Source organism: Momordica charantia (genome assembly GCF_013281855.1).
Source record: "Momordica charantia cultivar OHB3-1 chromosome 2 unlocalized genomic scaffold, Mcharantia_2.0 BLBB01000002.1, whole genome shotgun sequence".
NCBI classification, from domain to species: Eukaryota; Viridiplantae; Streptophyta; class Magnoliopsida; order Cucurbitales; family Cucurbitaceae; genus Momordica; species Momordica charantia.
The window spans coordinates 1,991,553-2,017,027 of record NW_028275160.1 but is presented as its reverse complement, the minus strand read 5'-3'; the positions used below and the strand labels follow the sequence as shown (position 1 = coordinate 2,017,027).

Here is a 25,475-nt window from a genome sequence, read left to right as displayed (position 1 = left end):
CTTTTTATTTATTTTTTAGTTTTTTTCCAGCATTTTGGTGGGCCTGATATTGGGCCCAACAATATAGGTCCAGAATGGAATCCGCAGCCTGGCCCAATAATGGGTATGAAAAACCTCTACAATTTGGAAGTTGTTTTCTGTTTTCTAAAATAAAAAATTATCGAAGTATACATCTACCTAATTATTTACTAGAATTTTATTCTTACAATTTTTAAATAAATATAATTATTTTTTTCTTAAAACCGCAAATTTATAAATAGTTGTCACTATAATTTCTATTTTATTCTAGACATTTTAGAATACTCCAGAATTTTATCTTTCGTTCTTTTTGTTCGTTCAAATATCTAACTGATGTATAATATTTAGGTTATATAATGAAGACAAATCATGTATTAATTCTAATTAAGCTGGATATTATATATACCCCTCTTTTAATTTAAATATATATCTTATCAAATTGGGATACACTCGCGGGATTTTATTGCCTTATGACAAAAGAAACCTTTATCAATTTATGTAATGTATGTCTATTATATTAAGGCATAGAATGATAGAGTTATAAATTTCGCAACATAAACAATATCCATTACCCACCAAAGAAAACCCGCGCGATCGAAAGGGGCCAGTGGGCATCACAGACCTCCGCCAAGTCGTCGCATATTCTTCGTTGCCCATCAGTTGCAGTTTCCGAAGCAACGATTTCTTGCTTCCCACTGTCTATTATTCCCACAAGTCACCGAATTCTCATCAGGTTTGCTCCACATCCAGTTTCCCTTCTGAGGAGTGAGGTTACAAGAATCATTCTGTGTCAATCTGATATGGAATTAGAGCTCCATATCCAGTTTCTTTTATAGTTTCGTTCTGTTGTCTATGGTTATTCTGCTTCACTAATGGTGTTGCTGTTTGATTATGCTTCTGCTCTTGAAATGATTAGGTTCCGTTTGATAAGTGTTTTTGGGGGTTTAGTTTCATATATTGTTGTTTCCCTATTCAGCTCAGATACGCCATAAGTTTCATTCTCCTACTTATTAATTGGTGGTACTGTCAATCGATTCACTTGCAGAGTAATTGAATTAAATGAGTAATGGTTTCATCTAGTGCTGTTGGTTCAGTTGTATCCTCTAATCAACAGTTGCGAAGCTAGGACAATGGTGGAGCGCGGACGCCAGTAGTTTGCGACCGTGATTGGCTGTTTGGGTTCTGTCGGCTACCAGCTAAAATGCGCTCCAAGGATAGGATCTCCTACTTTTACGATGGTACTATTATGTTTTCTCCTTCCCTTCCACATCTATTCATTTGATTTTCTACGAATTCCAATACTCAAGTTCTTCCCGATCCAGCTCGGAACACCTTTCTCTGAAATTATGAAAAATTTCATAAATGTTTTTTGGTGTTTGGAATTGGAATATGTGTTATCAATTTATTATTTTCTTGTAAACCATCCAGTTGGAGCAGGAAACAGCACAATGAAAGAACGATTGACTTATGGACTATTTTGTGTTTGTATTCGTCATCTATTTTTGCGCTGAACTTGCACTAGTGCCCAATAAGAACATTTTATATTCATGGAACAATTTGAAATTACAATCCTATCGTTTGCCTGTTTTACGATCCGTACTCATATTTTTAAAAAATGGTATCAAATACTCCCGTGTTTTGTATCATTGCAAACCATATCTTTCTAAATGTTATTTTTGCTTTTGATAGAGTTAGTACACATTGCAGATGTAGAATAAGACGTGTACTAATTCCATTCTCATTGACAATAAGATTTTAGGAGGTTATAGTTTTTAAATTTGCAATGTGGAGGAGTATATGAAACTAATTTTAAAACACAAGGGTATAATTTGCAAAATTAGCAAACTCAAAGGTGTGATCTATAATTGTTACTTTATTTATTTAATGCATCTCCAATTATGTATACCTTGTCAAAGTTCAAAGCGTAGCCAAGATTTTGTTCTTCGTTTATCTTGATTATCCATTACAGACAGTTTGAAGTCTGGAACTTAGTTATCCTTCGAGGTGAGGAAGTCAGTTAAACTTAAGCCTTACACAAAAGATGGTTTTGCAGGGGACGTGGGAAGTGTTTACTTTGGTCCAAATCATCCAATGAAACCACATCGACTCTGTATGACTCACCATCTTGTTCTCTCATACGAGCTTCACAAGAAGATGGAAATTTATGTTAGTCTCTTGCTTTTTGAATTTGTCGTACAGTAAAGCAGAGGCCTTAATATCTGCTCGTAGGTCTGCTGTTCTTTTTGTTGATTTTTGTACTACCAGCACAGTATGGCTATATGTGTTTCTGTTTTGATGTATTATGCAGCGTCCACACAAGGCATATCCTGTGGAGCTTGCTCAGTTCCATTCGGCTGATTACGTGGAATTTCTGCACCGAATAACTCCCGACACTCAACACTTATTTGCTAATGAGCTGGCTAAGTGTATGAATTTTCTCTTGATCTTTTTCCGTTGTTTCTCTGTAGTTGCATGGCATTTGCGGGCAGAGAACTTGTGATAAGTTTAGACAATTTTTCTGATAAGATAAATTTTTTATAAGAAATTTAGACAATTTTGCACTTTTATGTATCAGATAATCTTGGAGAGGATTGCCCTGTCTTTGAGAACTTGTTTGAATTCTGCCAAATATATGCGGGTGGAACAATAGGTAAATTCAAACATGGATGCCTCGTGGTTCATGCTGAAGATTTTCAGTCCTTCTTGACTCATTATTGACATTCTCCTTGTAGATGCTGCACGCAGACTAAACCATCAACTATGTGACATTGCTATAAATTGGGCTGGTGGCTTACATCATGCTAAAAAGTGCGAGGCTTCTGGGTTTTGCTACATCAATGACTTGGTCTTGGGGATACTTGAACTTCTAAAATATCATGCTCGTGTTTTATATATTGATATAGATGTGCATCATGGTGATGGGGTAGAGGAAGCATTTTATTTCACTGACAGGTACAACATGACCTGAACTTTTCCAGTTCTACAAAGGATTTACACTTAGAAATAGGAAAAATTTCTATCGAGTGTGAGATATGAAAGTTTGTCGAAAGTTGATATTGACTGCACAGGTTGTAGCTTTCTGCATGTAATTTCACTTTTCTAAATTATAGATGTTGGTGCAGAGTCACTGACACACAATTGTTTGTTATTGTTAATTTATTTATGGAAGAAATGTATTTTATTGATAGAAGGATATATACAAAAGAGGGAGAATCCTTACAAATCCTCTAAAATTACAAAGGACTATCCAGTTGGCAGTTGCAAGTGATGGAGGAGAGATAATAATTACAAAAATCTCCTATATTAGAGCCCCACAAGGGGGTCAAAAGTCCGCAAAGTTTTCCAAGGGATGGAGGGACCTTTGCTTGGAATAGTCAGACCTTATATGTTTTAATAGTTGTAGTTGGAGTACTTCAAAATCTTTTATAGTTATTCTTCTTTTTTACTGTATGTATAGTGGAATGTTTTTTTTAATCTTCATCAGCTTGGTTAGAGAGGATATCTTAGTCTAATTGTTGTATTTTTTTCATTGATGATGGAAAATTGTTGAATATAATGAAATAGAGTTCTAGGCCTCCACACATTGTGGATTTAAATATTGCAATATCCTTTTATTCGTCTCAAGCAATCAGTTCCAGAATAGAGCTCTAGTGGCATTTGGCCAGAGTGTCTGGGCATTTGTTTTTGTTTAATATCGGGGGTGAGGGTTAGAATGCTTGTTCAGTTGTTATCCATGAACTTATACATTGTGAAAAATAGCATGGATTGTCATGGTATTAAGTGGATCTATTGTTGCCCTACTTGTTGCTTCCTTACTGCACCACGGATCTAGAAACTGCTGCTGCTTGAACAGTTGAACTGGAAAGAAGGCTATATTTCAAGTGATAATTGCAAACTGGCATATTTATAGTACTGCATTGGTCTACTACCACTAATTATCAACATTTGCTGTTGACCTATAAGGATTTTAAGACAGTAGGAACTGTTTAATTGCATGTTATAAGAGCTTCACGAGCTGTTAATTGATACATATCCATCTTGAGTATATTGTAGCTCTCTCTCTCTCTCCCCTAACACTTAATGTTTGCAAATCCCTCATGACAGGGTGATGACTGTTAGTTTTCACAAGTTCGGGGACATGTTTTTTCCTGGAACTGGTGATGTTAAGGTGACCTTTCAAAATTTTCTCATCTCTTCGTTGGTGCTTATAGTGGAAATACTAGAAACTACTCAATATTAGTTGATAAATTGCCCTCTTTGCTCTTCTTTTCCATGTCTCTATCACTTGTATGCAACCAAGAAGGCAGAACATTCCCCTATCGTGTCTTTGCTGTCTCGTTTTGAATATTTATTATTGTGCAACTTTCACCTTAGAGGAGCCTTGAATAGTAGACAGGGGATTATCTAATACTGTTATTCTCTTACCTACATGGGTTTCGGTATCGACTTGATATTAGGGATGGGTGAATTTGGATGTTTGATTCTTTTCATGTCTTCTCTTGTAAGTTATTTTCTCTCAATTGGTATCACTGGCTTATTTGTTCGCCTCCATTTTTGTGAAGATGTGGAAGGTCAAAATTCCAAAGAACGTAAAATTATTTGTTTGGTTGGTGGCTTTTGGGAGGATTGAGATTATGATTTTAGATGCCTTCCTCTTTGGCCCTCCATCCATGGTAGTGCGTTCTGAGCACAATCACATACTTTGGCCATGCGTTTTTTCAGGAGGACTTGGTTCAAGTTTTTCTAGTGGTTTGGAGTTGCTCTGGCCTGTTCTTCTAATTTCTGTTCCTAAGATTGTAGAGGTCTAAGTGCATCCTCCCGTTCATGAGGGATGTAGATTGTTGTGGCAAGGCAGGTTTCTTTGGTTGGAGGGGAACACAGGGGGGTGTTAGACCAAAGACAGACTTGGTGGAAGTGTGGTCTAATGCTCACTTCAATGCCTCCCCTCCCTATGGGTCTATTTGTCATAGTCTGTTTAGCGATTTTCCTTCCTTCTTCCTTTTTTTTTTAAATAAAAATTATTATTACTGTTGTTGTTATTATTATTATTGTTATTATCATTATTATTCTTAATTATCGACAATTGGGGCCGACAAATTTATCTCCCAATAACCTTGCCTAATGGGAAATTATTATTCTGCTCTTAGGCTTCCTACAATTTGGAAGCTGGATGATACTCATAGATATTAGTATTTTGAAGGAAATAGGAGAAAGAGAAGGCAAGTTTTATGCCATTAATGTCCCACTAAAGGATGGAATAGATGATGGTAGCTTCACCAGACTTTTCAGGACAGTAAGTAGACTAGAAACTCTTTAGAACTAAGCTTTAGCCCTTTGCTTTTATTTTTGTTGATCATAATACTTTTGCTGTGAATTTTGTACATGTAGATTATCTCCAAGGTTGTTGAAATGTATAGACCAGGCGTCATTGTTCTTCAGTGTGGGGCTGATTCGTTGGCTGGAGATCGCTTAGGCTGCTTCAATCTTTCTATTGATGGTGTGTGTTTCATTGTAATTAGGCACTTTGTTTTTCAAGTTAACTTGAAGGCCAATGTTCAAGTAACGTTAAGTTCTTTATTCTTCCAACAGGTCATGCTGAATGTGTTAAATTTGTCAAGAAATTTAATTTGCCTTTACTGGTATGCTTCTTTGGAGGGCTTAAAGTTCTGTGTTTAATTGTATACGATGAGATATTGATAGAACTTTCCTGCCCCTGCAGGTTACTGGAGGTGGAGGTTATACCAAAGAGAATGTAGCTAGATGTTGGACCGTTGAAACAGGAGTTCTTCTGGATACAGAGCTGCCTAATGGTATAATAAGTCATGTAGTACTTTCCGCAGCCTTCTTAATTCCTTATCTTTGTTTGTTTTCCTTGTCCATTTATTCTGTATGCATAAGATCATTGAATTAAATTTAGGCATTACTATTGATGCCTCTGAAAAGGAACTTGTACACTCATATTCACCATCCCCCTATGCACTTTTAGTTTTAAGTGGTCTTTCATGTATAACATATAAATAAAAGCACCCCTCATAAGGGTGAACATTGAAGATTGACATCGATATTTGAGTGTAACTTTAAGAAAATACTTGTTTCCATCAGATTTTGCCTTTCATATTTGTTATCTGTTTATTCCATACTCTGCATATTTTTTGACTTGTAAGTTGAAAGGTTTTCTCTGAAGCTTGCATGTTAGTTGTATAAAGTATTTTTCCTGCTTCTGTGTTTAAACCATACCCGATACTTACCCCAACCAATTTAAACTTCTTTCTGATTCATATGTGGAATTTTTGCCCTATGCATGTTCTCTCGATTGAGAATTAGGAATTTATGCTGAAAATCTGAGCTTTCTTGCAGAGATCCCAGAAAACGAGTATATCAAATACTTCTCTCCAGACCATTTGCTAAGAATTCCAAATGGGCATATGGTTGGTGCCTTTTCTAATTTGCATTATACGTGCCTTTTACTTCACTTTATTATAACATAATCTGCAAGGTGCATAGAGATCTGAACATTTATTTTTTTTTTATCAAAATCTGAACATTTATTTTGACATCTGGTTTACTCCAGGAAACTTGGATGTTGATCACTCACACTCCCTTCCATATTCTTGTAATTTCCCTGGCAGGAGAATTTAAATACGAAATCTTACCTTAGCACGATCAAAACACAAGTCTTGGAAAATCTCCGTTTCATCCAACATGCTCCAGGTGTACAAATGCAAGAGGTGGGTTTGTGGCTGAAGTTTTATGTCTAGTCAACCAGGTCATTTTACCTTTGAGACAATTGACTGATTGACTGATTCAAAATACGGATAGTTCAATATATCCTTGTGGTGAAAACTAATAGCTTGTCATAGTCTTTTTGGTTGGTTAACTTGCTTTGCCTCCAATTTTTTACGAGGTTCCAGATGAAGTGGTATGGGGGTTTTCCAAAGCATGTAATAGAAGTCATAAATATCTTCCCTTTCATTGTTATTAGTGTCTATATCAGCTGTTCCAAGTAAGAATGAACTTCACACGAATGTTATTTGATACTCGTTGCAAAATATTTGGTTTATCTTATTACCATGGATACCATACTAAGTTCAAGTTGTTACATATGAATTGCAGAACTCGCATGCTTGTAGGCTGTACTAATCGGATCCTTGGTCCAGTGTATTTTGTCATGTTGCCTCTTTTTCGTTTCTTGTGCAAGATTAAGTTGGTAGAGAGATGATAGACCCCAATAGCTAAGTGTAGAGTCATAAGCGAGTAAAGGGAGGAACCACTTAGCTTTTAGCATGACTGTGGAGATTGGGACCCAATAACCCAATATAATTAGTTAGTTGGAGTGGCAGGAAGGTATTTAGTTGGAGAGAATTTAGAGGATGGATTACGATTAGAGAGGATGCTTTTTGGTTAATACGAAAACTTTTATGTCTCCTAGGTCCGGGCCTTAGGACAGGTATGGGTGCCCTAGTCTTCAAAAATAAATAAATAAACAAAGAATTTTTGTAAACCATATACATGGAAGATGCTAGTTGGATTGAGAGCAATCTTTTATCTAATGCAGGTTCCTCCTGACTTCTATATTCCTGATTTTGATGAAGATGAGCAGAATCCTGATGAGCGCATGGACCGTGAGTGAATATGAACATTGTCTGTTTGCTTCTCTGGTTAGATTTTGTTTATGTCTTCCTCAATTGTGTTTAAATTCTGTAATTTCAGGGCATACCCAAGACAAGCAAATCCAGCGGGATGATGAATATTATGAAGGAGATAATGATAACGATCATGATATGGATGATGTGTGAAGTTCATGCTCAAGTTTTTTTTTTTTTAATAGATGACCGACTTCGATAGAAAGAAAGCATGTAAATAGATCGAATTGTTTATTATCTCTGTGTAGCGGTAGGTTTTCTCTTTACCTCTATCTGGAAAAAGATCTTATAAGATTTTTGTTGGTGGTAAAGAAAATGTGATAGACTGGACAATTTAAACACAATACAAACCATGAAATTGGTAGTTTCTTAAAGTTCTTGGTTTAGGTTTGGAACTTTCTGAAGCTGAACTAAAACTATGGCAATTTGATTTGAAACCATTTGATAAGTTGTTAAAGAAAGGATGAACTTGTTTGGTGCACAATCTAAATCTTTATGATCTTGCTGGATGAATTAGAGTATATTAGTTCTATTCTGTTGAACTCTTGTTTAAAGGTTATCAGCCAATTTCTTCTGTTTATTTACAAACAACGTATATAGGAGTGATCAACGCATATGCTTTTTAAGTTTGAGTGGTAACATTTGGCACTCAATTTTTATATTGTGACTTCGTATGTTTTCAGCTGACCATGGTATGTACAAAAATGTGTAGACCAGAGATTGTATCAGAGGATATGAGGTGGTAGAAAAGACAATATCTTGAGACAGGTGGCTTCAATACCATCGAAGAGGGATATTGCTATCTTAATGAAATCTTCATTTGGATAATGAATTCTTACGATGTTTGGTTGGGTTGAAGTATTCTTTAGACCCAATTCAATTGTTCGGGTTGTAAATTTATTAATCTCAAACAACTATTATAAAATGACGAGTCCAATTCAACCCAATCATAAAATATTTGGATTGAATTGGTTCAAATTATTTAGGTCATTCATGTAAAATACTATTTTAAGAAAAAAAGTAAATGTTAATAACTTAAATATTTTTTTACATATTTTTTTACCATTGAATCGATTTCTGTAAATCAATGTTTGTTTATATAGTAAAAAATTACTCTTCAAAAACAAAAAAAAAATTTTAAAGTTGTTAGACAGAAATAATTCATAAAGAATTATTAAATAGAATAAAATTAAAAGAAATATAACTATATATAATTTTGTTGTAAATAGAAGAAATAATTTTAAAATTAATAATAAGTTTGAGTCATTTGGTTCAATTCAAATCTATTTTCGATAAATTCGTGAACTAATTCAAGCAGAGAGTTTTCATTTATTTGAACAATCAAAAGAAATTTTAAACCTTGGTTCATTGGATTTTTTTTTTAACACCTTTTCTTTTTTCTTTTAATGGAAGTTTGAATTTTCATCAACAAGGGTGCAAATTGATTGATTGGACAAGGATTGGAACTTCTCTGCTTTGTCCTTCTCTTCTCTCTCTCTTCTCATTTTGGGAAGGTTTTCAGTCTGCATTTTTTCAACAGATGGGACCCAATTCGTACCTGGTTCATCAAAACTGCAGTTTCTGCTAGACCCAATTTCTGACACAAAAAAAAAAAGTTTTGTTTGAACTGGAGGCTCAACAATGGTGAAAAGATATTGAAAAAAGAGCAAGAGAATATTGGTGGCTGATGGGACAAAAGTTTTTCTACTATTTGTTAGTATCTTTATGCAGTGTGTGGCCATTGCAGCTTTTTATCTTCAAAACTGTATGATTCACCTCCCTGCTTTTACTCTTTTACTTTCCCAAATTTGTCTTCACAGCTTCAGAAACATGGAATCACATTTCAAAAAAGCAAACTTCTTTGCCGACTGAAAGCTCGGCATAATCTGATAAATGTTTCAATGGGAGAACCTTTCCATGACTAATCGGCGGAGTCTTTAGAATCTCGGAGCTTTTTTCCCGAAACTTACGTCTCATTTCGAATTCAATGGTCGATTTCGTGAGATTCTTGAAATGTATTGTGTAATATCAGGAGGAGGTCTGAACAAAGTTGTTTTTTACAGCAATTCTGAAACAGAACTCTCTACAGTCAAGATCAAACAAGGGTGTTTTTGCTAAAAGGTGGATTTACTTGTGAGATAACACACAATTTGGTTGAATGAATCGATTTGATGTCGATCCATGGAGCACATCGAAAATCAAATGCGCTGAATTCTAAGATCACTGAACTTTCAAATGAAGTTCAAAGCGACCTCGAATTTTATTCAAGGCATGATAAAGCTTATATTATTGTAGTGTCGGGACAATAGTAAATCAGCAGATGCATACCACATAACTTTAAAAATAAAGGCTGCCTTGATATATCAATCTCCAATTCAACTTGCTCAAGTAAGGCAAATAGACTTTCATTGGGACGCGATGCAGAAGATATTGAATGAACAAACACAGACCGATTAGATATCGATGTCCGTTCCACATAAGGATTACCACTGCTTTTACTTGAACAATTTGCATTATTTTGCAAGAATGAAGTATCCAGCCAGAAATCATGAATCTGAAATGTGTTTGTTCTCTGCTAAGATGCTTTCCAACAGTGATTCACAGGCATCTTCAAGCAAGTCCAGAACCTAAATTGACACATTGAATTATTTCAACAGAAGTACTAAATTAAAGGCATTGAAGTCAGCACAAGAAGTAGAACTTAAGGGTATGCTAAACTATATAGATTATCAACTTGATGAACAATGAATTGATATCATTCATGAGTGAAAATTAATGTGATCTCAATCATAGAGTTCAGAAATTCTTTTACATGCAAACACTGGTTATGTTGCTAGAAGAAAATAGAGTTATAAAAGACATATTTCAAAGAAAAAGAATGCATTCTTGAAACTGGAAACAAAAATCACATTATTTTCTCTTCAGAAGAGCAGCCATATGATTGAACATATCACTTTCTCAAGCAATTTTCAGCCTAAACTAAAAGTATGGTAGTATGAAAACATGCATACTCCCAATCAAAGAGATAATTTCCCATTTTTGTTTTCAATCCCACACTTCATATCCAAAGTAAACATATCTAAGAACTTCTGGATTACCTTCTCGAAACCCTGTTGGCCACCGTAATAAGGATCTGGAACTTCTGTTTCATTGTTCTTTCTACAATAGGAGCACATTAATTTGACCTGACATTATTGTACCAGCAACTTCACGAGATCACAACACAAGAAGAAAAAAGATTGAAAACTATACAAAAACAAAAAGTACCTCTCAGTCTCATGGAAGATTTTGTACTAACCTTTTCATGTGAATCAGGAGGAAGGGACTCCCTAGCTTTCCACCGATTAAAAGCCCTCAAGATATCCTCTACAGTTATAATCAAGACCCAGGAAATGAATGATTAACGTTTAAAGTTCAAGTTGGCCAAGGAAGATTTTGCTTATATATCCTCCTACCTCTGTTCTGCTTGTCCATGGCAAGAATAAGATCAAAATTTATGAAATCAGATGGCTGGATTGGCCTCGACAAGGATGTTATCGTAATCCCGCGTCGTTTAGAAGCCGCCCTCATTCTTGGGTCGGCCTCATTGCCCTTGAAAAAGTAATCAAAATCGCTCAGAACCATTTAGCAGCATTTGTTGCTTCTAAGAAATTATAGCGATGAACAATTGCCAAGGAAATAAGAAGAAAAGGTAAATATTATAGACGCAAGAATTTTGTTAAAACTGGGGGATGAAGAACCTTCTAATCGAATCTACGACAAGAAAAGGGCACATGGAAGTGTGATTGAGCAGTCTCCGAAGCGCAAACGAAGAAAAGAGACGCAATTACCTCATGGTAACCAATGGTACCAGCGGAATCGATTAAAAATTTGGAATCGAGACCCTTCTTTTTCACCAGGTCCCTGAATACTCCTTCGGCCGCTGGGCTTCTGCAGATGTTGCCCAAGCACACGAAAAGCACAGAGACAGGCTTCTTCTCTGTCTCTGAGCTCGTGGACAGAGCCGAATCGGCCATGGAAGCTGTGGTGAAGGATGTTGATGGAGTAGAGAAATTGGATCGACGAGAAGGCTTAAAATTCTGAAGATGGGGGTATCTTATTGGTTGAAAAACAAGCAATGACGAAGGATTCAGAGATGAAATGGGGCAGAATTGACAGAATCTCTTTACACCAAAATTGGCGTCAACTCTAAGCTGCAATTGCAATGCCCTCATCACTTCCACTGCTTTACGAAAATTATTGGTTCCAACAGAATCCGAGAGTTCTGAACTAATGCTACGTAGAGCCAATTTCTTTCTTACTTTCGAGATAATGCTATATCAAAATTATGCAAAATTTCGTCTTCTTCAACCATTTTCTACAAATTCAAGACTGTTATTATAATTTTAATCTCTTTCTGTAATTCATTGAGAAGAATCTACTGAAATGTCCATTTATCTATCTGTTGGAAGGGAAGAGGATGATATTGTTTGTTTTTTCCCCCTTTGGAGACACCCTGCTATAAATTGATCTATTCATGTATCACGCTTTACAACATATAGTTTTCCTTTCACTTACACATTTACATTATAAGCTATAATAAGGATGAGAACTAAGAAAAAGAACACATCGTGGTCCCTTGGTCAGAAAGTATAAGCTAAAACAGGTCAAAAGTTGCTGTGTCTGCCTCCATATTCTCGTGATCTCTACGCTTCGTGTTATCCCCGGAATCCATTGGCAATGCACCAGTTCCACCGTCGAAAAACTTGGGGAGTTCAGGTGGAACTGCACAACGTATGAGAGCCCAATTGAGGCCTTCAAAAAACGGATGCTGCTTAATCTCAATAGCCCCTTTCGTCGAGCCTAATCGGTTTTCGGGCTCCTTTGCTAGCAGACATCTGATCAGATCTCTTGCATGGAAACTAACTATGGGGCTATCGGGGAACTTGAGAGTTTGCGAGACTATGTTCGCTAATGTGTCGTCATTTCCTGAACCTTTGAAGGGAGTCTTACCATATAGTAGCTCAAACAAGAAAATCCCATAAGTCCACCAATCAACAGCACTCCCATGGCCATCACCCTTGACAATCTCCGGAGCGAGGTATTCATGGGTTCCTACGAACGAATTGGAACGTGCGCTGGTTGGCTCCACGACAAGCTGTGGTAATAGGCTAGCCTGATAATCTGTTTTCGTTCTCCGGGATTTACAAGGAGCAGATAGAACTTTGGGAGTGAAGCATGAGACTTGCCAAGATGGGTGGAGACAGAAAGGGTCAATGCAACTAGATTCATCACAGGGATTCAGCGTCCTTTTGGTGGATTCCACAACTGGAGATGATGATTGAAGCAGCATCGGGTTAACAGCACATCTAAGGGACAAATCAAAGTCTGTAAGCATGATGTGCCCATCTTCTCGGACCAGAACGTTTTCGGGTTTCAGGTCTCGGTAAACAACTCCTAGCATGTGTAAGTACTCCAGGGCAAGAAGAACTTCGGCAACATAAAACCTAGAATGTAAAGATTCAGCAGGTCCAAAGTGGATCAGAAAGATGCTAACCGAATTTAATTTTTGGTAACAAAAGATGCAGTGTTCTTTCAATCAGTCATACTGACTATGATGGAACTTGAGTTTCACAAGAAGAAAACCACATCATCCAACAAAATATTTGGACCAACAAAAGAATACAATCAAACAGAAAACACATGAGAGCATGCTTTAATACAATCACCTAAACTCAACCTCCGTTTACCATAATATTTTAACACACATCCACAAATGGTGATGGTCCCCTTATCTCTTCTTTTTATTCTCTACTTGCCAATGTTCAATTCACATATACATGAACTCAATGACTAGACATCATGATGTTAGTATGTACATGATGTTAGAATGCTAGCACCAGTACATACTAACATCGTGAACTTGAAAAACAGATGTTTAATCATATTGGAACGATTAATTAGAGCAACATGATCTAACCTGACTGCATGCTCAGAGAAACTCTTGCATGTTTGCTTCTGTCGCAGCACATGGAGATCTCCACCTGGACAGTAGTCTATGACCAAGCATGAGAGCTTATCTGTCTCAAAATGAGAGTATAATGTAGGAAGAAATGGATGGTCGAGCATTTGCAGTATCTCTCTCTCAGTTTGTGCCCGAAGTACTTTTTTCCTGCTTGCCAAGAACTCCTTGTCCATGACTTTAATTGCAAACAGACAATTTGTCTCGCATAGCTCAGAGAGATACACAGTTCCAATGTCCCCAAGACCAAGCCTCCTTAGCAGCTTGAAGTTTCTCAGACCAAGGCATTTATGTTCATCCTGAAGATGGTGGATGGCTTCCCATTTCAAGTCCTTTGACATGTGAGGCCTAACTCCACTACGACTTGATCCACTGAGAATGCTTTCCCCACTGATGCTTGGGCTACTGCTACATTCACCAATACTACTTTTTGAGCTCTGAGAGAACATCCCTTTCTCTCTTGATCTGGATCGCTCATCAGATGCCATTATAGTTGGCCTGTTCCTGTTACAGCAATTGAGAGATGTACCACGTCTAGACAAATCTGTGTTTACTACACATGCACTTGCTTCAGTACCTAAAGTTGTGCAACTAGAGACGGAAGAACCTTTCTCTTCTTCTTTACTCTTATGATGCTGTGCATTGTCTGACATCTGGTTCTCAGCATTTTCTGCTATGGAACCCAAATCAGTGTCAACCGTTCCTGCACACATATCACACATGCTAGAGGGGGAATTTGGTTCAAGTTTTGCTTTCTTCTTGACAAAATTCTTAGTCCTGAAAATAGGTTTGATGAAACGTGTATTATTGAAAGCTGATTTGTTTGGCCTAACAACAGATCCAGAGCTTGTTAGAGAAGATAAACATCGCATTGTACCTCTCTCCTCCTCTGGCATTGAGTTTTTCGTCAAATCTTCAGTTGAGGAACTAGCCATGCCATTCACAGCCAGATTCTTCTCACTAGAAGGAGTAAAGGAAGGAGATTCAAGTTTTCCCACCTCTTCAGGTGGCTTTATACTTTTCACTTCCGAAGCTGTACCAACTACAAGATCATTTGACATCGATCTATCCACATTTGCCTCCTCTGACACCCCAGTGTCCGTAAGAGATGAAGACTCAGCTCCTTGGTTTGATATATTTGCCTCAGTTTTATGCAACAATTCAGGTATCTTATTTTGAAAAGTTGACATAATTCTTTCTGAAACAATGGATATTTCTACCAAATTTGCTTTGTTTTCATTTACAGACGCACCAGATCCATTGGCCTCAATCACCACAGCCCTGTACAATCTTTTGATAGTTCCTGCTTCAGAGATTCTGGGTGAACCTGCAGACCTCGTTAACCTCTTTGTAGCAGCCATTTCTGCTGCCTGAGATATGCATAAGCCTCTCAAAGCCTGCTTTAAACTGGCAGGTTCAGAAATTCCAATCCCTGACATGTGAGATGGACCTACTCTGACTGGTCTTTTCATCGCACTCTTTCGCAAGGCATCTTTATCAACTTCACGTTGCTGGCCTGACCTCTTACGTAACGTCCTGATATCAATTGCCTGAAATAGACGATTAATGTCATCCTCTATGGAAAACCTTTTTCCTGTATCTAGCGTGTAGCTCGTCCCAGCTTTCCCAGAATCAAATTCTTCGGTTGATTCAACAATTTCAGAAGTGCTGGCTAATGTAGTCATCTTTTTGGGTATAAAACAATGGAGACAGAGAGAGAAGATATGGCCTTAAATATAACTGCTAACCCATTTCTAAGGAATCATTTCGAAGATAAAATGCGGATATCAGAAACTGTGCCAGATGTCCTCTGAAGCTATCTTCAACCGTACTCATTTGCTGAGTTGAACCCACCAGCAAATTTCTTCCAAGAATTTTCAACATCAAAATTCTGCAAGAATTGCAGTTCATGTTAGTAAACATTGATTATTGTAATGAAGTAATCACATCTCGGATCCAATATAATACAAAGGAACAATTAATCAAAACAATAAAAAATCATCAAGGAAAACTATGCTTGAAAGAAGATTACACTATCTGATAAAATCCACAATGAGAAGACAACAAGCATATCCGCACCAATAACTGTTTCGCTTAAAACCATGATTCGAGTATCAGGCAAGGCCATCAACTGTGACTTGAAGAAGAGTCGCGAGTGATCTTATCCTTGGATATACATTCGAGGTTTCACACGTTGCAGATAACCAATTGTGAACTCTTATCCATCAATTTTCAAAAATATATAGTAAAAGAGTGTACGCGAACAAAAGGAAATACCATCCCCACCCCATCTCCAAGCGTCAAGAAACGAGAACGCACACAAAACAAAGGTAAAAGAGGGATTAATTTCTTAGCATATTCAAATCAACAGCAGACATAAATTACGTTTAGCACGACCCCGGCAACTCATGCCATTCTATCTTCCACAACAAAACAATTATTCTCCAAAAACGTGGAAAAATTCATACAATTAGCCAAAATTTACCGCGAAACAATCAAACAAAAGCAACCCCACATCCCCCAGCCCAAAAAAAAAAAAAAACATAAATAAACAATAAGGATCGCAGAGCTTGCCTTCCTTAACGTCAGGAGGATCCGAGGCAGAGGAATCCGAAAATGGAAACGGAGAGAGCGAAGGATTGGATGAAAAAAGAGAGGGTTGGGGGGGAGAGATTTGGGATCGTTTTAGCGTTGGGGAAGTGAATGAGGAAAGAGAGGGAAAACGAACAGTAGCGAAAGAAAATCACGAGGAATATGAGACACCACGCCAACAGGAGCTATAGACGAGAGTCTACGACTCGACTCCACGACTGTGACTCTCTTTTCTTTTCCTTTTCCCACCTCCGAAAATGGCAGAGGAGAGAGAAACAAACAAAGCTATAGAGAGAGAGAGAATCGCGGGTTCCATCCGCGTGTTTGGGTTTCGAGCGGCGGTGAGGTTTTTGTGTGACACGTCGGACAGGGGTCCGCCCTGAATTCCTTTGGATGGATGACACTTTGATATTTTTCTACGTTACGAATTTTAAATTAAAAAGAAAAAGGTTTAAATACCGATTAAATAAATATTAATATAAATTCTGCGGCGGCAACAAAAGCAATGATCTTGGTCCGTTGTTTGGCCACCAAATATATATTTTTTTAAAAATTAGTCGACAAAATTCAAAAACTTTTTTTTGGAAAAACGTTCCTTCTTATGATTTTTTACAAACAAAAAAATAAAATAAAATTTAAACGTGGTTTTCAAGTATTATTAATTTTGAAGTGCTTATAGACCTTAACCCATGCTAGAAGTCAATTAGAAAGTTCAAAATATTCCATTAAAAACAGAATATTATATATATATATTTTGGAAAGGAGATAAATATATTTTACATGGAAGAAATTGCAAAATACAGGGTAAATTTTATTTTTTGTCCCCTGAGATTTTGAAATTGGTACCCCTAAAGTTTCAAAATGTATACTTTAGTTCTTGAGGTTTGAGAAAATATTCTACATGGTTCTTAGTATATTTGATAGTTAATTGACTAATGGTAATATGACGTAGAAGTTAAGTTGGTGAAACTTTGTTGAGTTGGCAAAATATATTATTTTTTGGTGCATATACTTTCTCTCGTCCCTTATCTCCTTCCTTTCCTCCCCCTCTTCCAACAAATTCTACCGTCGCTTTTCATTTTCCTCTTTATCAGTGTTATCATCGAAAGCTTTCACCAATCGTGCCAAAAATCCAGACCAACAACAAATCCATCTTAATGACAGGAAGTGAATGCAAGCAAGGAGGAAGATAGCAACGGGCAAAAACGCTCACAAGAAGAGAGGGAAGGAGCGGGAAAGAGATTCTACTTACAAACAAAATATATTACAATTCAATAAAGTCTCATTATAACCTAACTTCCACGTCTATCTTACAATTAGTCAACTAATGGTTAAAAGGAACTAAAAGACCGTCTAAAACATTTTTCTCAAACCTCAAGGACTAATTGCACCTTTTGAAGTCGTAAAGACCAAATAGACATCGACTCTAAATTTTAAAAACCAAAAGTATATATATATATATATATATATATATATATATATATATAATTTTTTCTAAAACATACTATTTTCGAAGTATTTTGGTGTGGTTGTTGTCTATGTTTATTTTATCAATTTTATTTTATTGTCAAAAGGTGTGAAATTTGGAGTCAAAATTGGTATAGGAAAAAGGCAGGGGGATGCATAGGAAGTAAAGAAAAGGGGTGAAATAGAACAGTAAAATAAATAAATGTCCGTCTCCAATCTCCACAGTCCACAAGGGAAAGGGGCATGTCCCAAATCAAAATCAAAATTTTCAAGGCCTATTTATTTTGTAGGCATTCAATTGATTTCTTTTTCCCTTTTTTATTTTATTTTTTTATGTTGGAGTAGAGAATTGAATTTGAATTGAATTGAAGGGTGAAAAAAGAGACCTCACTCCAAACACGGCGCCCCAATTGATTGGATCAATGACCCTACTTTTTCACCCATTCTCTCTCCTTTCATTTAATGTACATATCATTTTACGTGTAATAACTTTTTTTATTTTCCAATTTATCCTCGTCATGTATATTTATTTACATGAATATAATTCAATTGTTGGATACAATATTTTTTTATTTATCTAAAAATGGGGGGTTAAAATAATATTTTTGGTGTCTTTATTTCTTTATTTTAGTTATTGTAGTTTCAAACGATATTTTTAAATTTTGTTCATTTTAATATTTGTAGCCTCGAAACGTTAGTTTTAGTTTCTATACTTTTAATAAAGTGACTATTTTGATCGTTTTTTTAATTTTTATATCATTAATTTCGATCATACTTTTAACATGACACTTCACACATTAAATTTTTTGAAATATAGCAGTAAATTTATGTTGGGGACTAAAATAATTTTTTTTTAAATACAGCGACTAAAATGAATGTTTTGAGAGTACAATGATTAAATTAAATAAAATTTTATACATAACGGAAACCATTTAGAAAGGTTACTACCTATTTGCAAAATTTTAACACAAATTATAAAATAATGGAAACTATTTAATATAAAATCCGTTGAAAAAAAAACTATTTAATATAAAATCATTGTTACATTTCAAAATTATATTGAGTGTAGTGTTGTATTGAAATTGTGATAAAAAAAATGAGATTAAAAATAAAATTAAGTGACCAAAATAATCACTTTTTAAAAGTATGTAAACCAAAACAAATATTTTGAAAGTACGAGAACTAAAATAAACCAAAGTTGAAAATATAAAAACTGAAATAAATATTTGAGAGTAGGTATACGAAATAAAGCTTGAAAGTATGGTGTCTAAAATAGTATTTTGACATAATAACTTATATAAATAAGTTTAATTTGTATTATTTTTAACTTTCAAAATAAAAGATTATTAGCAGCTAAGCTTGATTTTTTTAATATAAAAATTCAAAACTAATTCATTATTACACAGAAACTAATAGCGTATATAATTTTAGTAATGACTAATGAGATTAATAATCTTTGAATAATTATAAAACATTTATCACGCCGACTTTATTAATCATAATATTCAATTATAAATCTTTTGACTTGGCACAGTTAATGTCAGGTAAAGCTTTTAATTAACTATTGTCAAACGATACCACAACTTTCAATTTTTAGTTAAAATTTTAAATAAATCCATGAACAAAAAAAATCAAATTTACCCTAAACCTTTGCAAACTATATTAATTTTCACCCATAACTTTCAAATATTTATTAAATTTTAATTATCTTTGCAATTTTTACCATTTCGTTCCATTTTTCTTTTTCTAATTCACCTACTCATTTTAACAAAAAAAATTATATATATATAATACATTTATTTTACTTTATTTTTTGTTGTACTAAAAAAGACATTATTTTAGGTGAAAAAACCATTAAAAAGCTACAATTAAGTGTTTTAAAGTGTAACTCTACAAAACTTCAGTAAAGTTGGACTTTTGTTACTCTTCCATTGATAGAAACATTTGGTAATCTCGAATGAAATAAAATAAAAATTGAACCATAATACAATTCTAACAAAAAAACATAGAAACTAAAACTTACCTAAACATAATATAACTAATTATAACATCAATAACCTTCATTATAAATATAAAGGTTTGAGCAAAAGTAAATTTATGTTTTTTTAGATAAAAGTAAATTCATGTTTTTACTTTAAAAGAAGACTACAAACACATTATTATGTTAATACTAAGAATAAAACATCGAGCCATAACTGATAAAATACGAATACAAATATATATTTTAACATTTTGAACTATCATGAGTGATTCATTAGTCCAAAAAAACTAGAGTAAATTGAAAGAGAATGTGTTCAAACCTCATAATAGTCTCATATCTTAGGAATAAATTCATATATATTTCTCGACACCAAATATAATAGGGTCAAACGATTATCCCATGAGATTAGTTAAAGTGCACATAAATTGGTCCAAACGTCGCTCAAGGATATTTAAAATATATATATATATATATATATATATATATATATATATATATATATATATATAGCATTTGAAATTTATCATCACACATATTTGATTGGTTGATAAAATCTCAAGGAAACAAGTTAATAGAATTCTCCATGATTAGGTTTGAACTTTTAGTGGTTGGTCACATGGCAAGGATCACTCATTTTTCTTCCAAATATAAAAATAGTGATTCGGGTGTCATTTCAGGCATCATTACTTCTATCTACCACTTTGATTCGTGTACTTTTAATTTTCGTCTATCCACCTTTAGAATATTTCTTTTAATTTTTACTATTTTGATCCATTTAACTATTTTAGTCTTTATTTATAAATTTTAAAATAAATTTGAGACTTTGAAATTTTTTAATATAAATTTATGGCTACATTTCAAAAAATTCAACGAATAAAAATGTCATGCTAAAATTTTAATTGAAATAGATGAAATAAAAATGAAGATAAATGGATCAAAATAGTTCATTTTTTAAAGTACAATGATCAAATTGAACGTTTTGAAGATACATAAATTAAAATGAACAAAGGTTAAAGTGCAGAGACTAAAATAAACCTTTTAAAATTACATACATTAAAATAAACTAAAGTCGAAAATACAAAAACCGATAAATTATTTAAACTTAATTTATATTTTACACCCAATCTTAAAAAGTTTACATTGCAAAAATTTTCCACTTTGCTTTCACTTTAGTTCAATTTGTGTCCCCTTTTTTTCTTTTCTTTTTCCCGCCTGAAGGTAATTTAATAAATAGAAAAATAAATAATTAAAAATGAGTTATGGACGAGTGGTTGACAAAAACGATCCCAGAAGATTAATGGATGTTTGATAATACTATTCATCGTTTTTTTTAATACAACAATTTGGAGATATGGGGATTGAACCTCCGACTTCAAGGGAAGGAGTATATATTAATTAAGATAGGTTTATGTTGACTCTATTTTTTGTTTTTTTATAATGATTTTTTTTATAAATGCATGCATTTATTATTTTATATTTATTGTTTTCTATTTTTGAACAAATATTTTTAAAATTGTATGTAATTCTTGACTAAAAGAAAATATCATTTTTAGTTTCTTGTAATGAGTAAGAATGAGAAATAATAAAAAAGAAACAATCACAATTTTTTTTCCCTTAAAAATAGAAAATAATAAATGAAATGTGTATTGTGGTATTTTAACTATAATAATTTAAACAAGGATAAATATTCAAATTTACTACTTACAAAGAAAACTACTAGTGTTATGATTAAGCTGAAAGTTGTACTCAAATAATAGCATGCCAAAAAACAAGTAAAATTATTGATAGATGGATAAACCAATATTGCCAATAAATCAAATTATTATTGGCTGCACCTATTTTTAGATTTGTCCAATAATACCAACTTGACAATCTTTTCTGTTTATGTAAGGATATGCACAACAGTGTATTTCCGATTGCAGCTCGAACTCGGCCCCCGGACCGATCTGAATACCTGGGGCGGACCTGCACAAAAAGGTGAGCACTCTGACGATCAAGTCAGTACAGGTCAGATTCTTAGTTTAGTTCGAGGTCAGAAATCATCGTACCTGATCGTGGAGTGAGGTCCTCTACTTATGGGTGGTAGTCCCGCTAATCTCGCGACGGTTACACCTGGTAATCTCGAGACCGTCGGTTACACCCGATAATCTCGGGACCGTTGGTTACACCCGATAATCACGCCGCTGACAGCAGCTCACATCGGCCCCTACCGAGCTTCCCGGTAGGTCGGACCTTGGCCAGGTTCACCTCGGCCCTCATACTTAGCACCCATCAACGCTAACGGTGGTGATCTCGGCAGTCCGAGCTGGGCATGACTCATAAGTCATCTTGGAGAACCAATAGATGTCCTCCACGTGTCCAGGGTATTCTTTCCCCAAACATTGACCCCCTCTCTGTCTGGTCCGATCTCGACCTGGCAGAGAAGTTCATTCGACTTGCTTTGGACGCGTGGCGATTTCCTATTCGTGGGAAAATATAACCGTTGCGGTAGATTTATCGTCGGAATATTCAAATATTCCGACGTTTCGGATCTTAGGGAGGATCCTAGCCGCTCGTTGATGACACGTGCACGGTGGGGAAATTTTTTCGACAAGCTATAAATACCCCCAATCCCTCAGGTCATACCTTACGTTCCCTGAATTCTTGGAGTTCGATCTGAAGGTATCTCGAACCCTTGGTAGGTCGGTCTCTTCCCTCACTTTCTCTTTCGAACGTAGTTGCCATGTCGTCCTCTTTTAGCAGCAACTTAGGATCCGATGAGGATTTGGCTCGTAGGTTAGAGTCCGAGCTCGAGGAGATAGAAAACTTTAGGCTCTCCGATGACGGCGAGAATAATGATGCCTCCACCTCGGGTCAGGGTTTGGAATACCCTTCTAGGCTACCTGAGCATTACCTCGGATCCCTTCGTAGGGGGTTCGCTATTCTTGAGAACGTCCTCCTTAGGATGCCGGAGGAGGGGGTGAGAGTTGACAATCCTCCGGAGGGATGGGTCACTCTCTACTTCAAAATGTTTGAGCACGGCCTCAGACTTCCCCTTCACCCTTTCGTCCAAGAGTTTCTTTTCCGAACAGGGCTGGCTCCGGCTCAAGTGGCACCCAATGGGTGGGGTGTCATTTTCGCTTTGGCCATCCTTTTTTGGCTACGAGCCCGGGATAGTGAAGAGGCCGAGCTGTTGGACGTAGACCAGCTCCTCGCGTGCTTCGAAGCGAAAAGGATAGCTAAGAAGCCTGGTCGGTTCTATATGTGCGCAAGGAAAGGCGCAGGCGGTATAGTTAAGGGGCCGACCTCCATCAAGGGATGGGTGAGGAAGTGGTTCTACGCTTCTGGGGAATGGCTGGCAAAGGACGAGTCAGGTCGTTCCTTCTTTGACGTTCCCACTAGGTTTGGGAACCTAGGTACGGAGTGGTTCTTACTTTTGTGATAACTTCTTTCTTGTTATTCAGGTCTGACTCAAATTTTGTCTTTGTGAAGTTTCAATCCGACCAGTCCCCGAGCTTACGCAAGCCTCCTTCGACACGCTGAAATACTACAAGGAGCGTTTTTCGAGGGGTAGGAAGGTCGGAACCTTGGTGACCGACAAGCTGCTGCTTGAGTCCGGGCTGCTAGACTACAACCCGCAGTTCGTCCCATTGAATCCTCAAGGCCGAACTCCGAACTTGGTATGCCGAGCTTGCTTCCCTCATTTTTCCTCTGACCTTGTGCTGACTCCTGTTCTTTATTTTGCAGCCATGGTTTGCGGATTTGCAAGCAACGTGAAGCGCAAGTCCAAGGGCCGAGCCCATGCTTTTGAGGCCGTCCGGAGTTCGAAACCTGCCACTCCCGTTGTGGTAGGACCAGCCTCAGAAGATCCAACCCCAGTGATCGAGCTGGAGTCTTCTGGGGGTCCCTCGAGGGAGAAGCGCCCCAGGGATCAGGCCGAGGCGGTGGACGCCTTGCCTTCGGGCGAGGAGGTGAGGGAGGAAGTCCCTCTGAAGCGAAGGAAGAAGAAGAAGAAGACAACCTCCCCCTTGGAGGTCGGAGCTCATGGGGTCTTGCCTGCGAGCTACGCAGATCGGGTGGACGATCCCGAGGCTAGGATGGGCGGGAAGTCCGACGTGACGGCACGGTTCAGAGTTGAGCCGTCGAGTTCTTGGGTGAGGGACCAGGTGTCCCGCATCTCGGCCGCAAGTTTGGACCGCTGCCTAAGGAGGGCATCCAAATTTGTGAGCGACCCAGGGTCCGTTCTGCAGAGGACCATCTACTACGCTGCTGAGGTAAGACTAGTGTCTCCATTTTTGCTTAATTTACCTAACAGGTAGCTCGGTCTAATTCTCTTCTTTGTACCTTTTCTCAGGCGTTCGTTGCTTCCATTCAATCGGCTCTGGCTGTAAAGGCCGAGCTGGATGGGAGGGAAGCTCTGGCAGCGAGGGAGAAAGAGGAGTTCTCCGCTGCCTTGGAGGCTGCTTCCTCCACCATGAAGGATGAGCTACTGAGGGCTCACTCTGAGGTGGAAACTTCGAAGGCCGAGGTGGAGACCAAGGCCGAGCTGCTGAAGAAGGAAGAGGACAAACGCAAGGCCCAGCTCCGAGCTGCTCATGCTATCACCAGGGGCTTGGAGAAGGAGAAGTTCCAACTCCTCAAGGAGAAGGACGAGATGCTCCAGGCGCTTGAAGCGAAGGAGGAGGAGCTGAAGCGTGCGACTGCCGAGCTGGAGACGGTGAATGAGCGTCTCAGCAATGGAGTCCTATTGGAGGAATCGTTTAGGCAACATCCTGACTTCGATGGATTTGCCAAAGACTTCTCTGACGCGGGCTTCAAGTTTCTCATGAAGGGCATTGCCTCCGACATGCTTGACCTTCAAATCGATCTCAGTGGTCTGAAGAAGAAGTATGCCGAGCAGTGGGCGTCTGGGCCTGGCGGCACCCCTGGCCCCCAAGCGTTGGTGGATAAGTATGTCAGAGATCTGGACTTTGACTACTCCGATCTCGAAGAGGACCAGGTCGGCACCACTCAGGAGGGCGCTCCTCAGGCAGGCTCTTAGGCGATCATCCCTCATGAGGCCTTTCTCTGTCTTTCTTCTCTTCTCCCTTTTTTTTTTGTTTGTAAGTGTCAGGGCAGAGCTGCAAGGTCTATAAGCCTTGGCTCTGCTTTTCATTCAATAAAGAGGCTTCTCATTTGTTTTTACTTTGTTGCCTTCTTTCTTCGGTTTTTCTTCAAGTTGAAGCCAATGTCACCTCGCGCCTCGTACCTTTGAGGTCGCGCCATTAACTAAAATACTTGAAACTTTGAACACGGATCGCTGTCTAGTATTCAATGTATTGCACCAACTCTGGACTTTTTAACATCACACCTTTAACTTAAAAACGTTAAAAGGCTAAAATCCTAAGTCCATAATTGTTCTTCATATCGCACCTCGTACCCTCAGGTTCAAAGGCTTGATCATTCTGAACTTTCACATCGCCCCCTTGCCTTGAAGGTTTGAATTTTAAGTTCACCAACGGTTTTGGCATCGCACCTCGTACCCTTAGGTTTTGGAGGATTGAATTTTAACCGATTGCTGGAATGTGATCGTGTGGGAGTCCGTGGCCCCCATTTAATTTCTGGTCGAGCTCGGAATCATGAAATTAAATCATCACATTTATTCCGATCATAATTCTTGTGAAACAGTTTTTTACAGATCCATTGAATACCCTTTTGGCATTTCAAGGATAATAACGCTTCAGGTGCTCCGCGTTCCACGGGTGCGCGAGGACGTCTCCTTTCAGATCGACCAATACGTACGTCCCAGGTCGGA

General features: G+C 37.1%; 3 protein-coding genes across 7 annotated transcripts; 1 reads left to right on the top strand and 2 right to left on the bottom strand.

Moving 5' to 3' along the window:
* Nucleotides 1-546: 546 nt before the first annotated feature.
* Nucleotides 547-8,035, top strand: HDA9 (histone deacetylase 9). Of its 4 annotated transcripts, none has more exons than XM_022284768.2 (15): nucleotides 550-751; nucleotides 1,133-1,256; nucleotides 2,072-2,184; nucleotides 2,327-2,444; nucleotides 2,594-2,668; nucleotides 2,751-2,970; nucleotides 4,123-4,186; nucleotides 5,219-5,311; nucleotides 5,407-5,515; nucleotides 5,608-5,657; nucleotides 5,738-5,828; nucleotides 6,376-6,446; nucleotides 6,648-6,746; nucleotides 7,574-7,640; nucleotides 7,729-8,035. In XM_022284768.2, the coding sequence occupies exons 2-15, from the start codon at nucleotides 1,220-1,222 to the stop codon at nucleotides 7,812-7,814; spliced, it is 1,293 nt and encodes a 430-aa protein (XP_022140460.1). In that variant the 5' UTR covers nucleotides 550-751; nucleotides 1,133-1,219; the 3' UTR covers nucleotides 7,815-8,035. The 4 variants fall into 4 exon arrangements, 3 of the variants coding, with proteins under 3 accessions (XP_022140460.1, XP_022140459.1, XP_022140458.1); XM_022284767.2 differs by having other exon boundaries at nucleotides 1,113-1,256; XM_022284766.2 differs by having other exon boundaries at nucleotides 1,064-1,256.
* A 1,958-nt stretch (nucleotides 8,036-9,993) lies between these two features.
* On the bottom strand, nucleotides 9,994-12,004 carry LOC111011093 (uncharacterized). Its single transcript, XM_022284715.2, has 5 exons — nucleotides 11,492-12,004; nucleotides 11,117-11,252; nucleotides 10,960-11,027; nucleotides 10,760-10,846; nucleotides 9,994-10,288 (listed from the first exon to the last, which is right to left on the bottom strand). Exons 1-5 carry the CDS (start codon nucleotides 11,873-11,875, stop codon nucleotides 10,208-10,210), a joined length of 756 nt encoding a protein of 251 aa, XP_022140407.2. The 5' UTR covers nucleotides 11,876-12,004; the 3' UTR covers nucleotides 9,994-10,207.
* Nucleotides 12,005-12,067: 63 nt separating this feature from the next.
* On the bottom strand, nucleotides 12,068-16,584 carry LOC111011092 (serine/threonine-protein kinase D6PKL1). Of its 2 annotated transcripts, none has more exons than XM_022284714.2 (3): nucleotides 16,237-16,584; nucleotides 13,621-15,553; nucleotides 12,068-13,147 (listed from the first exon to the last, which is right to left on the bottom strand). In XM_022284714.2, the coding sequence occupies exons 2-3, from the start codon at nucleotides 15,345-15,347 to the stop codon at nucleotides 12,298-12,300; spliced, it is 2,577 nt and encodes an 858-aa protein (XP_022140406.2). In that variant the 5' UTR covers nucleotides 15,348-15,553; nucleotides 16,237-16,584; the 3' UTR covers nucleotides 12,068-12,297. The 2 variants fall into 2 exon arrangements, with proteins under 2 accessions (XP_022140406.2, XP_087976872.1); XM_088120746.1 differs by lacking the exon at nucleotides 16,237-16,584 and adding an exon at nucleotides 15,695-15,976.
* Between the last annotated feature and the right edge of the window lie 8,891 nt (nucleotides 16,585-25,475).